General features: G+C 44.0%; 5 protein-coding genes across 9 annotated transcripts in view; 2 read left to right on the plus strand and 3 right to left on the minus strand.

Annotated features, from left to right (window-relative positions):
• The window catches only part of Snp (Snipper), a 102,019-nt gene extending 93,099 nt beyond the window's left edge, over positions 1-8,920 (plus strand). For 2 of the 4 annotated variants that reach the window (XM_070283591.1, XM_017181735.3), the window contains exons 2-3: positions 7,665-7,912; positions 7,976-8,920. In XM_070283591.1, coding sequence (XP_070139692.1) covers positions 7,819-7,912; positions 7,976-8,553 — 672 coding nt within the window. In that variant the 5' untranslated portion in view covers positions 7,665-7,818 and the 3' untranslated portion in view covers positions 8,554-8,920. Of the gene's footprint in view, positions 1-5,967; positions 7,514-7,664; positions 7,913-7,975 lie in introns of those variants that run through there. The other 2 variants (XM_017181733.2, XM_017181732.2) reach the window with 2 other exon arrangements.
• The window catches only part of LOC108085134 (outer dynein arm-docking complex subunit 4), a 178,414-nt gene that overhangs the window by 144,887 nt on the left and 19,754 nt on the right, over positions 1-13,773 (minus strand). The gene's annotated exons all lie outside the window — the stretch shown is intronic.
• LOC108085110 (damage-control phosphatase ARMT1) lies at positions 8,935-10,499 on the minus strand. The gene is made up of 2 exons (XM_017181591.3): positions 10,463-10,499; positions 8,935-10,394 (listed from the first exon to the last, which is right to left on the minus strand). The coding sequence occupies exons 1-2, from the start codon at positions 10,482-10,484 to the stop codon at positions 8,992-8,994; spliced, it is 1,425 nt and encodes a 474-aa protein (XP_017037080.1). The 5' UTR covers positions 10,485-10,499; the 3' UTR covers positions 8,935-8,991.
• Positions 10,917-11,849, plus strand: LOC108085212 (uncharacterized). 2 transcript variants are annotated; one of them, XM_017181742.2, is made up of 2 exons: positions 10,917-11,154; positions 11,213-11,849. In XM_017181742.2, the coding sequence occupies exons 1-2, from the start codon at positions 10,957-10,959 to the stop codon at positions 11,612-11,614; spliced, it is 600 nt and encodes a 199-aa protein (XP_017037231.1). In that variant the 5' UTR covers positions 10,917-10,956; the 3' UTR covers positions 11,615-11,849. The 2 variants fall into 2 exon arrangements, with proteins under 2 accessions (XP_017037231.1, XP_017037230.1); XM_017181741.2 differs by having other exon boundaries at positions 10,918-11,154; positions 11,210-11,849.
• LOC108085211 (damage-control phosphatase ARMT1) lies at positions 11,867-13,734 on the minus strand. Its single transcript, XM_017181740.3, has 5 exons — positions 13,474-13,734; positions 13,263-13,368; positions 13,101-13,200; positions 12,173-13,033; positions 11,867-12,110 (listed from the first exon to the last, which is right to left on the minus strand). The coding sequence occupies exons 1-5, from the start codon at positions 13,560-13,562 to the stop codon at positions 11,959-11,961; spliced, it is 1,308 nt and encodes a 435-aa protein (XP_017037229.1). The 5' UTR covers positions 13,563-13,734; the 3' UTR covers positions 11,867-11,958.

The following is a 13,773-nucleotide window of genomic DNA, read 5'->3' on the forward strand; positions in this document are numbered from 1 at the left end:
TTTAAAAATCTGCATACTAAATTTTATAATTAAAAAAATTAAAATTTTCAGCAAGTTTTAACAATTTTAATGATGTAACCCCTTATAAAATTTTGAAAAACAAATTCCAAAAAAATTGTTTCTACCGGACTTGGCTAGATCGATTCGGATGTTAATGCTGATCAAGAATATATATGATTTATAGGGTCGGAAATGACTTTTTCACTGCGTTTTAAGCTTCTGACTAAAATTATAGTACTTTGATCGGGGATTATATTACCAAAAGTCCGTCTGCAACGTCGTAATAGTTCATTCATCGCTTACTCCGATTTTGTTTCATATATTTATGTACATTTGCTGTTTACCCTCGCAGAGTAAACAAATATACACACATGATTAAATTAATCAAGACGGCGCAAAGGCGTTAAATCAGCGATCAGTTGATTGATGGCCCGCTGAATGATTGCCCTCGTGTTCAGCAATTCCAATTGGGGGCTCTAGTCCATATACTATATAGTCTTTGATATATTTGCACGTCTATTCTAGATTACAGAATGGATTAATGGCGCTTGGAGCTGGTTCAAAGTGGTTTATATTGCTTTGATTTGTATTTCTAATTGTGGAATACAAATAGTACGTATACCTGCGATTGCAAATACAATCCACTGAGTGACTCAGCGCCTGGCAGTTGCAATTAGGTTTCCAAAAATAACTCCCAGCCTTTCAGCTCGAATTGAGATCGGGATGCTTTAATTGAGTGTAATTGGAACCGAAGCCAGCATGGGGCTTCTCCACTCCGGAGACGACTTCTCTAGGCTGACAGTTGTTTTCCCCCTTGGAAGCTGTAGAAGTGCAGCAGCAGCAGATTCCACAGTGTATATCTGTGCATCTCAGCCCGATGGCCCCAATATGTCCTCATCTGACCTGCTAGTTCAATTTGCACACATCCCATAAAGAGCATATGTGTATATAGTATATATATAGATGCATCTGAGCAATGGAAACTTTTGTGGGGCACACAATAAAAAATGTAATAAAAGTAAAACGGGAGGCTGCATTGATAAAGCTTGTAATCTATATGACGACATGGTCTCGCGGTCTCGAGTTACTATATAAACACTGGTGCTGCTGCTGCTACTGCTGCATCTGCTGCTGCAAATGCCTCGGCTTTATATATTTACCCACCATGCACGTATATGAATAATCTCTGAATCTCGACCTTATTGTTATACGACTCGTGCTGGCGACTCTTTAATTTAATTATGACTATTTTATTAATTGAAATGCGTAGTATTTTATAAATGGAAACCCTCCCTTTGTTGTTGTCCCCACAATAACAAATGAGAAAAAGCTTCCAATCGAGATCTGTGTGCTTTTTACTTTGTATTTTTCTAACCATGAATCGTAAAATAGCCGGAACGGTGTCAGTTCGATTTGTCAATAGCCGCCAGATAAGTCGTTTTTCGTGTCGCTGACTGATAAGGATAACTCGGCGAAATGCACCTGATCGATCAATGGGAGGTCTTGGCCATCCACTCGTGAGTATATTTGGGATATAGATAGTCCCCCCTCCAAGTAGCTGCAAAATTGCGCAATTTTATAACTTGTCACCGGGCTGTGCTCATTTTTATTCCCACACTAAAACCTGTTTTGCAAAAAGCCGACAAACAAATCAGCCCCCCAAGCCTCCTCCCTCCACTGGGTACTAACTTTGTAATAATGTGGAATATTTTTAAACTACAGTGGATGTTATTTAGGGAGATTGTAAATTAAATAATTTAATTTAAAGGGAAATCTGAGATAAACTCTTTAAGATAATGATATTACAAGTTATTATATCCTTACAGGTAGGGTATTATAGTGTCAGTAGAAAGCTAAAAACGCAGAGAAGGAGTCATTTCCTACCCTATAAACCATATATATTCTTGATCAGCATTGACAGGCGAATCTTTCTAGCCATTTCTGGAAGAAAATAAAATTTTTAATTTTTTTCAAAATTTTATAAGGGGTTACATCGTTGAAATTGTGAAAAATTGGATAAAAATTTCATTTTCTTAAATTTCATAATTTAGTTTGCAGATTTATAAACCTATTTAAAACTAGCACAGAACAGCTTTCCGAATTAAAATTAATGCATTTTTGACTCATTTGTGAAATAGAACTCCTCGTTACTTTGTATCTAATATAAAAAATAATAGCCTCATTAACTTTATGATCTAGATTCTAGATAGTTATAGCTCCCAAAATAGTTGATAATGTCCGTCATTAAATATACAAATTATTTTAAATTTCAAAGCCATAACAATTGTTCAGGCTGTGGCTGTGGGTGAATAATGAGTATAAATCAAAATGTGAGAACTTTTGCATACAAAAAAAGTATTATTTTGGGCACGATTTATATAGAGAGACTATAAGTTTATAGATTATTTTTGCTCAACAATTGAATTTTTGCTGCGCACAAATTAAAGATCAAACAGAAGCAGCTTTTCTTGAGAGGCCGCCACGAAGAAAGTATACTCTGTACCTCTTAAAACCCAACTGAAAACCAAGACAGAGCCCAACTTGAGAGCCACCTTTGACCGATCTTAGGGTATATACTCTCGAGATTCTCTCGAAATTCCAAAGCTATATCGGTGAGTTGACCAATGAACGCTTCTGCTCAATTCAATGCCCCGACATTGGCTGGCAATCGGCATCGACATCGGCATCGCCGTCTGGTTTTCTGATTCCAATTCTCTGGCTAGAGAGTGCGGGAAATCCGGCTGAAAGCAGTTTTCACCAAACTTATCCAAAGTCAAGAGCATGGCGCACACGAAACTCACGGATACACCGAACCGAACCCGATACACCGACACAAATGCAGGGGTAGCACCACCACTATATGGTGGCTATATAGCAGACCAAATCAAGGGTATATTGCATTCAAAATAATGCAAGTCGGCGAGGAGTTGCTGGGGCGGCGGAGAGACGTAACCCGGCCAAATAGGGCCCGACTGCGGGAAGGTCGTCATACGTTTTTTGGCCCCGACTTTTATGCACGCGCCTGTCTCTCCCCGGCACGCGGGGCGTATGCGCAATAAATATATATAATTTCGCTGCAATCCAGCTACCGTCAGTCGTTTCTGTTTCGTAGCTCTCGCTAATTTCCATCAATTGCAATAGGCCCAAGCCAAGCCCCAAGTCGTAGTCGTCGTCTCCTCTCCAGGACCTTGACTATAATCATCTGTAAATAAATACCACTCTACAGTACTATATAGTATATGTAGTGGCAATTAGCAAAGCCGAAGGGGAACTCAATTGCCGCAGACGATTCTTTAAATTCTTTAAATGCCGAAGGTGCCACGTGATTCCGTTTAAATGCTGTAATTACAGGGTATGTGATTACTATTTATGTAAATCTGGCATTTGTTATTTCTTTGGATTTGAAGGGAAAAGTAAAAATGAAATAATTATGAATTTAATATAAAATTATATCAAAAGAAGAGACAGGAAGGCCAGACAGTTCTTAGTTCTTTTTTTTATATTTATATAGTTTTTCTTGAGTTTCAATTAACTTAAACCGCTATAGTTATTTATAGTCTTTTGCTATTTATTTTGTTTGCTATTCATTCACTCTTTTGTGTTCGAGCACGCTTCTCATTTGGCCAAAACTCATTAGGCTGCCAACAATTGGCCTGAAACTACAGTTCATGCCTTAAAAAGTATTATTTAGTTAATTTTAAGTGGGCTCTCTCTTTCGGTAGAGTGATTAGTAATTGCTTAGTTATATTGTTCGGCGACAATGCAAATCGCACTTCAGTGCAACGTTTTTCGTGGGCTAATTAAATGGGGAATGTGTAAAAAGGGGCTTGTCATCACTGAATGAATGAGTTTTGGGAGGGAATATAGGAGATATAGAGGAGGTGATGACCAATGGGGGAAACCTGTTGCTGATTCAGGAGGAGGCTTTTTAATGAATCAGTGCCTTTTGGGGGTGGAAATTGCAATGGAATACTGTTTAAATGTATATTTTAACTATATTTTTATACCCTTGCAGGGTATTATAATTTTAGTCAAAAGTGTGTTACATAGTGAAGGAGTCATTTCCGACCCTATAAATCATATATATTCTTGATCAGCACAAAAAGCGGAGTCGATCTAGCCAAGTTAAGGAGAAAAACATTTTTCCTAATTTTTTTTTGTGTTTTGAGGTCTTAAAATGGTTCAATTGTCACAGAAAAGTTTGCAAAAATTTTAATATCTTAAAATGTGAAATTTAGTAAACAGATTTGTTTATCTGGGAAAAACTAGCACAGAAAAACTTTCCGAATTGAATTTGATGCTTTTTTGGCTTAGTTATGAATATTTTTATAAAAAAATTACCATATAAAATATATAAAAATATTCATTTAAAGAGTGTGAATATTTTAGATCTTCTCGAAGGGTTTATATGATTTTAGTTAGTGAAGGAGTCGTTTCCGACCCTATAAATCATATATATTCTTGATCAGCACAAAAAGCGGAGTCGATCTAGCCAAGTTTAGGAGAAAAACATTTTTCCTAATTTTTTTTGTGTTTTTGAGGTCTTAAAATGCTTCAATTGTCACAAAAAAAATAATCAAAAAGTGTAATATCTTAAAATTTTAAATTTTGTATGCAGTTTTGTTACCCTAGAAAAAACAAGCACAGAAAAGCTTTCCGAATTGAATTTGATGCTTTTTTGGCTTAATTATGATCGGTTTTTGATTGGATGAAAGATCCTATGGCAAACTGCAAGGGTATACAAATTTCGGCTTCCCGAAGTTAGTTTTCTTTCTTGTTTTTACTAAATTTGTAATAAGAATCTCCAAGGTAGAGTAAAAACTTGGACAACGTTTTCTTAACATTTTCCTATTGCATTAAATTAACATTTACCTTTTTCAAAATGCCTTCGTTTATATCAACTAAATTACCTTCAAAACTAGCCTTAAAGATCCCCTAATGAACCCCCAATTACATCCTTATAGTTCCTATCTATCCTATTTACCACTCCATTTCCCTATTGCAATTGATCCTTCCTCCAGTTAACCTCCTTTCCGCGTGCAAATTGCTGTGTGCTCCACTGGCATTCCACTTGGCAATTTGTTGCAATTTTCTAAATATAGCTTAACCCATTAAAGTCACTTAGAATGCAAAGCCGACGGCGGTCGGACGGACTCGTTTCAATTGGCGCAAGTAAAAGTGAATTCAAAAAGTTGTTTTCCTTATTTTTCCCCTCCGAGCTGAGAGCAGAGCAGAGGCGAGCAGGAAGGAGGAGAGTTCATTCATCCAATTTGGCGACTTCCGCATGTGGCTCGGCTCGGTTCCGAAAAGCCAGTGAAAAGCGAAAGTGTCTGAATGCACATTTCCCCCCCTCCGCTGGCCCATCGTTTGTCCATTTAATCATTGCAAATTTTATGCAATCTGGGGGCGGCGGCTGGCTCGCTGATCTTTTTATAACCACTTTGTGTGTGCCATATATCAAAAAGCAGAGCAGATCATGTCAGGCCTCTTTCGCATGTAATTCAATTTGATTAAAAGCGTGCGCCAAAAGTGCATTGACTCCGACTCGGTTGCCTCTCTCTCTGGAAAATGGAAAATTACGCTCATCTGAAAAGGAGATCTAAACCAACAAGAAACCCCAGTGGGTGGGTTGTAATTAAATGCATTTACGAGTAAGTGCAGGGTGCTGGTCATGTGATGATTATCCCGAAGATGGCACGCGATTCGAGCATTTGTCTGTGACTACTTTGGCCCCCAAAAGAGAATGGATATAACAATTTAAAGGAAGTTAATTAATTAAAGAAAATATTAGAATATGAAGAGGTTTTAATGTAGTTTTCATGGTTTCAAAATCCAGGAAAGGCTTGGAATAATTTTATTAATTAAAAATATATTAAAATCTAAGAAAATTACTATTTATAGCTTATATTTCCTTACAAAAATTGTATTTTGTTTCTATTATGATTTTCCCCTTCAATTTCGCCTCAGAGTGCGCTAAACTTCCATCAGAAATCTGAGATAACCGGTGCAATTAGTGAAAGTAAGCGCCGGCTTGCGTTTTTTTATGCAACTCGCTTTTTTATCGACCAAACATCAAGCGGCTGCAGCTGGAATAAACATTCAAAACTCCCGCCAAAGGTAGTGTTGTTAAGCGCAAACGAGAAAGGTGGCAACGTTAATTTATAGCAAAATCAGCTGTTTATAGCAAACAACTGTGGGAGATTTCCTAAACCCTGTGATAAGGTCACTCTTTCAATTGAAACCTCGAAAAGTTGTTGGAATTTTTAAAATTCCTGCTCAAAATGGCCGTCCAAAGCAGCAAACTGCTCCTGAAACAGATGCCCTGCAGCCTAGAGGAGCTGGCCCAGCTTATCCAGGAGTGCCGGCTGATTGTGCCACGCACCCTCAACTCCTACGGCCGCAAAAGGGCGCTCCTGGAGTATGGCGATTTGCACGAGGCGGCAAAGGCGCTGGAGCAGCTGCAAGGATTGAGCCAGCAGTTGGACAAGCCGCTCAACATCAGTGCCTTTGGACCGCGGGACAAACCGGCAGCTGGCCTGTCCAACAAGGCCACACAAACCGCCAAGGGAGCAGCAGGAGAAGTCGCGGAAAAGGATAATCAGGAGCCGGAAATCGACAAGTACGTGCGAAGGCTCTATGCCTGCAATAATCATTGTGACTTCTCGCAGCCACCGCCGCCATATCTCAGCTACAGTTACCCGCCCATCAATGCGGAGATTCTGGCCAGGATTGGCCAGCAGCTGCAGGTCAACAAAGGCTTCTACAACCAGGTTTTGCATCTGATGAATCGCATGAATCTAGAGCCGCCTTTCCAGAAGCGTTCCTCTAATGTCTTGATGATAAATAATCACCAGAATGTGGCCACCCAAACGGAGCTGGTGCCCAGTGACCCCGAGAGCGAGCTGGAGAGCGAGGATGATCAGCAGGCCAAGAGGCAGCGACTACTGCCTGCAGCTGCCAGCGAAAAGATGCTCAAGAGAACGCGGCACATGCTGCAGCAGGCGGCAGCCCAGCAAGGAAGTCACTCGAATCCGCAGACAGAAACCCCAAAAGCCAGCTTCAAGGCAGCGAAAATAGAACTCAAGCTGCCGGAGACCCTGAAACCCGTTAAAGAGACACCTGTTAAAGCCTCTGCATCCATTCCAAAAAAACGCCTGACCCTTAGTGAGCTCCAGGCCCTGCCCATCTACAAGAACTACAAACAGGGCGAGCCCAGCAACAAACTTTACCTGAAAAACCTAGATAAGAGCGTGGACGAGCAGCAGCTGAGGGAGCTCTATTCCCGGTTCGCTTCTCCCGCCAACTTGGACATCAAAGTGATGCAGCAGGGTCGCATGAAGGGCCAGGCCTTTGTGACCTTCCTGAACGAGGCCAGTGCAGCGGAAGTGATAGCCCAGGCTCTCAGCGAGACCAATGGCCTGGTGTGGCACCTCAAGCCCATGATAGTCTGCTATGGCAAGCAGCAATAGGTGGGATCTTGAGATCTACAAAAGAGCAGCAATCAAAGATTTAGGTTAGGATTCTCTGCCCACTTTTATTGACTTGTAGTGCCTGCTTTTGTTTACTTTACAATCTGCCAAAAGGCCTTTAAACATATGTATACATATATTTTACTAGAAAATTATCAACTTATAAAGTTAACTTAATATATTCCTTTATTACAGGCAACTGGGCCTGATCGACACTATATATGTGGATGGAGCCCGCCCAGATCCGGCCAACGATCCCGAGGACTCTTTGAACGAAGCAGAAATCACAGCTGCCGCCAGCACAGTGCCTGCTAAGGGCAAAAAGTCAAGGAAGTCCAAGCAACTGGCCATGCAGCCCTATACCTATGTGATTGCCGTGGACTTTGAGGCCACCTGCTGGGAGAAGCAGGCGCCACCGCAGTGGCGAGAGGCGGAGATTATAGGTGAGGATTTCCTTTGTTTATTTTTCTCTATCACTAATTCCCTCCTCTCTCTCTCCCCCCCAGAATTCCCAGCTGTGCTGGTCAACCTTAAGACTGGCAAAATCGAGGCCGAGTTCCACAAGTACATCATGCCCATTGAGTCGCCGCGCCTGAGCAGCTACTGCACCGAGCTGACGGGCATTCAGCAAAAGACCGTGGACACTGGTGTACCCCTACAGACGGCTCTAATGATGTTCCACGAGTGGCTGCGCAAGGAGCTCCGTTCCCGCCAGCTCAGCTTGCCGAAGATGAGCAAATCCAACATTTTGGGCAACTGTGCCTTTGTCACCTGGACGGACTGGGACTTTGGCATCTGCCTGGCCAAGGAGTGCACACGGAAGCGGATGCGTAAGGCGGCCTACTTCAATCAGTGGATCGATGTGCGGGCCATATACAGGTCGTGGTACAAGTACCGTCCGTGCAACTTTAGCGATGCCCTCGCCCATGTGGGCCTGGCCTTCGAGGGCAGGGCCCACTCGGGCATCGACGATGCCAAGAATCTGGGCGCTCTCATGTGCAAGATGGTGCGCGACGGAGCGCTCTTCTCGATCACCAAAGATCTGACGCCATATCAGCAGCTCAATCCCAACTGCCTCATGTGAGGCAGGGGAGTGCCGCCGCCATCCCTCCAAGAAAGAAATGAAGTTGATATTGGAACTACAGAATATTGCATGAAAATTTAATGTTTTTGTTTGTTTTTCTTTTCCTCCCCATATTATAACGGCAATTGATAAGACTTGAACAATTCGAAGCATCGATCAGCGATCATATAAATATATATATATAGAAATAGCTGTAGCTATATGGCCTTAGAGCATACATATTTTTCTACCATTCATACTTACTTGATAATGCCTAGATTGTAGTCTCTAAAGTACGGAATGCAATACTTATTTTAACGACTTACACCGCCTACCATTTAGGAACTAATAAAAACTAAAAACCATGAATAAATGAATAAAAAACAGAGCTAAAAAGCTAGCTTATCATTTGGGAAAAGCCACGACAACAAGCTGCATTTAATGGATATTTAAACCCCTTCAAAGAGCCACAATTATGTCCCCCGACAGGCGATGCTTGACCGCCAGCTGGATGACCGCCTTCTCCCCCGTGACCATCCAGTTGGGCTCGTCCTCGTTCAGCCACTCCACCTGGCAGACGGTCAGGCCGCAGTAGAGATCCGTCTTGATCGCACGCAGCGCACACACGCTGGTCGGCTGGAAGCCGCGCAGGCAGTTCTCGAACCTATCCGTGGAGCAGTAGTTTACATCGCCAAGCAACTTGCGGTAGTTGAGGTCCCCCTTGAAGATCAATAGCGATGCCTCGCTCAGGTAGACATACAGGCAGGGCTGAACCTGCTTCATGTGGCTAAAGTCGTAGGCACTGGTCCAGAAATAGCTCTGCTCGCAGAGGATAAAAGAGCGGTCCTGCAGGTGCTGCTGGATCTGGCGGGCAAAGCCCTGCAACTCGATGAACTCGTGGTTGCGAAAGAAGTCCAGCAGCCAATGAAAGTCCTTGTGGGTGGCGTCCATAACGAACCAGGGAATGGCCTTCAAGTGAAAGCGCACCCGTTCTGCCAGCTTTGAGCGGATGATGTAGTCGGCCAGGAGAAGATCCGTGAAGAGCTCGAAGCCCGCGTTGCCGGTCACAATGTCCACGTAGACGGGATCGTAGGCATGCCTGAGATCCCGCCACACGGCCACCGACTGATCGGCCAGCAGATCGCACTCGTACTCCACCAGCAGGTCGTTTAAACGACATCCTTCCGACATCCAGGCACTGCGCTCGCCCCACAGGGACAGCTTCAGCAGGCGCTGAAAGTTGTCCCGGCTGCGCTTCAGGTCCCTGGTGGTTCCCAGGATCGACTTCATCATCTGCGCCGCCTTCTTGGTGGCCAGCATCTTCTGCTCGCCAAAGTAATCGTAGTCCATCAGGGTGTCCGATCGCTGGAAGATCGACCAGATGCGCCGGTACATGTAGCAATCGGCATGGAGCCACACCGCCGAGAACCAGTGCCGCTTTTCCTTGACGATGGCGTTAAGGAACCTGTTCCAAGGCTCAGTATCCGGCGACTTGACCCGGAATATCTCAAACTCCTTGTTCTCGACTATGTCCTGGCGCAACAGCTCCAGGCTCCACACGGTCCGCTTCAGATCGAAGTGGGCGTAGTCTCCGCATTCCCTGACAATGTCCGGCTCCTGGTCGCGCAGGAAGACAATAATTTCGCTGATCAGATCCGGCGACCGATGCCTGAGGGTAGCGTAGGCCAAGCTGTACAAGAAACGGGCGGACAACTCGTCCTCCACTCCGGGCGGTGAATAAATAATGAGATTCTTCTCGTTGAACTCGATTTCCTTTAAATTTTCGATGGACGCCAGTTTATCGCCCGTGGCGCCATCGGTGCGGCTATAGGCCTCGCTCGTCATCCCCGCTGGCAGAAAACCTAAATTTTGAGTTTAAACGATGAGTTTTATATAAATATATATATTTTTTTCTTAATTTCTGACGTACATAATGCATGTGTGGGCTTCATTCAGTCTTGCCAGTTTCAGTACAAATTCATACATTTCTGGGATTCCCGGTACTCGAATCCCAGAACAGAACCAGCAGCTGGCGACTGGAAACTGTTCTAAAGTGTTATAAAAACCAGGTGTGAAACTTGTCTTTTCAAATTTGGCGGTTATTTAAACTTTGTTTTGCATAAAATTCGTTGTTTTAATAGATTTTTGTTCTTGTAAATGGTTGTTGCTGTAAAAACATGGATAGTGATAGTTTTCTATAGTGATAGGATAGACTAGCGATATTTTTGATAGTATCCATCTATAGCAATTGGTGATAATAAAAAACCAATTACATATTTTTCAACATGTTTTTTAAAAAAATTTTTTTTTGGTGGTAAAAATAAATCGAGGTATCGCGCCACCATCGATATTATCGATATTACTATCGAGTTTTACAGCTGTAATTTCGGATTTCTGTCTCACATTCACATTCAAACCGCGTCGATGGCATCAAGAAAAGATCTGCAAACAAAGAAGGAGCTTTTGGACCTTGTCCAAAGCCTCCGAGAAGAAAACGATGCGCTTAGGCGCGAGAAGGAGGAGATGCGCGAAGATTTTATTTTATTCATTAAGAGCCTTGCGCAGGGCATGGGAGTCGATCCCGCTTGTTGGTCGGGCACACCAGCGGAGACGCCAACTACGGTAAAGTATACAAGAAGAGTATCTGAATTATTAATCCATCTCTCCTTCTAAACAGCAGTCCCCATGTGCCGCCAAGATGTGCTATGCACATCTTCGATCTTTGGGGCTTGTTCCGCCAACAATCACTCTGTCGCAGCAATTGAAAAATTCTCCAGTAAAGGAGAGTAAGGCCAAGGAAACCCACGGAAATCCCGTCTCGTTTAAACTTTTTAAACGTTATCTGAGCAATCTTCCGGACATCGTCCAGCGTATGCTGCGTTGCGATAACCAAAAAGGGAAATCGGAAAGTGAATATGCCAGGGAGTACTACAAAGGCTTCTACTTGTCGCAGGAAATGCGGGATAAGTACCCATACAAGCTGAAGCCATGTCCTGCCCAGATCAGGAACAAGCTGCTCAGTTTTGCGAAGAAGGAAAAGGAGGTTGAAAGCGAAACTGACGAAGATGTGGTGATTGATTAAGTATTAAGCTTACAACACTTTTAGTTTATACCAAAGTTTACCACGAGTGTTCACAAACCGAAAGAACTTTTTTGATTTAAGTTAATCTTAATTTTAAAACTGAAGTCGATGTATTGCATAATTTAAGAAATCTGGCGGTTAATTTAATGTTCTTTGGGAAATGTAAAATAAACTAAGTTTTCAGCTTAAGTTGAATATCTTTGCTTAATAAATTCACCAACAAAGACTTTTATAATTTACAAACCTTAAATATCGACTCGAAGGCAACAAAACCGCTTTAATTGTTCAACAATTTGGGCTACATTAACTAGGACTACAACAATTCAACAATATGGATCGCCGTCTCACTGGCTGGCAAACTGTATGACGCCATATTCGCCGGTCAACATCCATTCCTTGTCCTTGGCAAAGAGCTGTTCCGCCACACCGGCTCCCAGGCCGCAGATTAGATCTGCTTTGACGGTGCGCAGAGTGCAGAGATTCGAAGGACGAAAGCCTGGAAGGGATCGAAGGATGTACCATAATATATATACCCAAGTTCCAAGTTTCCCCACTCACCCCTTAAGCAGGTCTCAAAGGACTCGGTGCTGTCCCAAGAGAAGTCGCCCAACAGCTTCCGGTAGTTGAGGTCGCCCTTGAAGATCACCAACTGCGCCTCCCTCAGGCGGTTATAGAGCCCTGGATTCACCTCTGCCATGCGATAGTACTCGTAGGGACTCGTCCAGAAGTGCTCCAGCGGCGAGAGCTCAAACCTGCCCTCCTTGGTGAGACGCTGCCACTTCTTGCCCAGCTCACTGAGCACTGCGTCCGGCTGGTCGGCGAGGAACTGTAGCGTCCAATGGTAGTCGTGCTCCATAACGTCCGAGATGAACCAGGGTATGGCCTTCGGGTAGAAGCGCACCTTGGCCGCCAGCCCCTTGTCGATGATGTACTCGGCCAGGATGAGGTCCGTATACAGCTCGTAGCCGGCATTGTCGAAGACAATATCCACAATGCCCGCGCTAGAGCCCTCGTTCAGAGCCTGCCACACCGCCGCGGTGCCGTCGATGAGGAGCTTCTCCTCCAGATCCGTGACCTGGTCGAAGGCATTGCCCGTGGGCTTGACCTGTTTGCCGGAGGTGATCGACAGATCGCAGCGATTGCCCCAGAGATTCAGCTTGACCAGCTGCCGGAAGGTGTCCGCGCTGCGTTCGTTCTGCCGCGTGGCTCTGGCCACTGCTAGCATGGCGTCCACGCTCAGCCGGGCGGCCGTCTGCTTCTGCCGGCTGAAGTAGTCGTGCTGGGCCATATGGCTGGTGGCCTGGAAGATAGACGAGATGCGGCGGTACATGTAGCACTCGGCATAAAGCCAACAGGCGGCAAAGTAGCTTCTCTTCTCCGCGGGCAGCTTGTCGAGGAAGGTGTTCCACAGCTGGGCATCTGAAGTGGAAGAATTTCGGCACTTAAAGGGAAGTCTCTTGAGTAAAATGAGGTGTTACTAGCGCACCCTTTCCCTCTGCAAAGGGCTGCAGGCTTCCATTGCTCAGTATATCCTCGCGCAACTGCCGCACGTCCTTTGTAGTTTGTTCAATATCCGCGCCCGCTGCCTGCAAGTAAATCGGAGCAGGGGTAACCCCGTCAAGGTCATGGAGAAGGGGCTTTTACTCACCTCTCCATATGTGGCCAGCAGTTCGTCCTTGTCCTTGACCAGGGAATCAGCAATGGTGGCCAAGGTCGAGGGCAGTCGCACGCGGAACGTGTAGTAGGCAAAGCTCCTGCAATAAACATTAATAAATTAGAACTAAAGGCTGAAGATAGTGCGGCCTTAGTTGTTGTTACATATACTAGGCGCTATATTTAGTGACCAATACGGAACTCACTGCTTGTATAGGGCCGCCAGCTCCGTGTGCGGGGGCGTCGGTCCATCCACTATGCCATTCTTAGCATCGAAATCCTTGTCGCCAGACATCACGCAGTTTATAAGTTATTATTATTGAAATTAAGCTTCCAATTGGGATTTGTTTATTGAATTTCGTTACTGTTGCGCTGCGGTTTCCGATAACGATAACAAGGCAGTGCTGCCAGACAGCTAAATGTGCATTGCAGTGTTGTATAGTGGCGGAAAAAAACATTTTTTAAAAGGAAATCTTGTTAGAGATTTTTTAAGTATCGAAATTTCT

Source organism: Drosophila kikkawai, chromosome 2R, assembly GCF_030179895.1.
Source record: "Drosophila kikkawai strain 14028-0561.14 chromosome 2R, DkikHiC1v2, whole genome shotgun sequence".
Classification (NCBI taxonomy): Eukaryota; Metazoa; Arthropoda; class Insecta; order Diptera; family Drosophilidae; genus Drosophila; species Drosophila kikkawai.

Excerpts from the sequence above, each read along its gene's own strand:
- LOC108085110 (XM_017181591.3), bottom strand. The coding sequence starts at position 10,484 with ATGAAGCCCACACATGCATTAT. Across the intron at positions 10,395-10,462 it reads GAAGCCCACACATGCATTAT|GTTTTCTGCCAGCGGGGATG; the intron begins GTACGTCAGAAA and ends CTCAAAATTTAG.
- LOC108085211 (XM_017181740.3), bottom strand. The coding sequence starts at position 13,562 with ATGTCTGGCGACAAGGATTTCGATGCTAAGAATGGCATAGTGGATGGA. Across the intron at positions 13,369-13,473 it reads CTGGCGGCCCTATACAAGCA|GAGCTTTGCCTACTACACGT; the intron begins GTGAGTTCCGTA and ends TGTTTATTGCAG. Across the intron at positions 13,034-13,100 it reads GCCCTTTGCAGAGGGAAAGG|ATGCCCAGCTGTGGAACACC; the intron begins GTGCGCTAGTAA and ends CTTCCACTTCAG.
- LOC108085212 (XM_017181741.2), top strand. The coding sequence starts at position 10,957 with ATGGCATCAAGAAAAGATCTGCAAACAAAGAAGGAGCTTTTGGACCTT. Across the intron at positions 11,155-11,209 it reads CAGCGGAGACGCCAACTACG|CAGTCCCCATGTGCCGCCAA; the intron begins GTAAAGTATACA and ends CCTTCTAAACAG.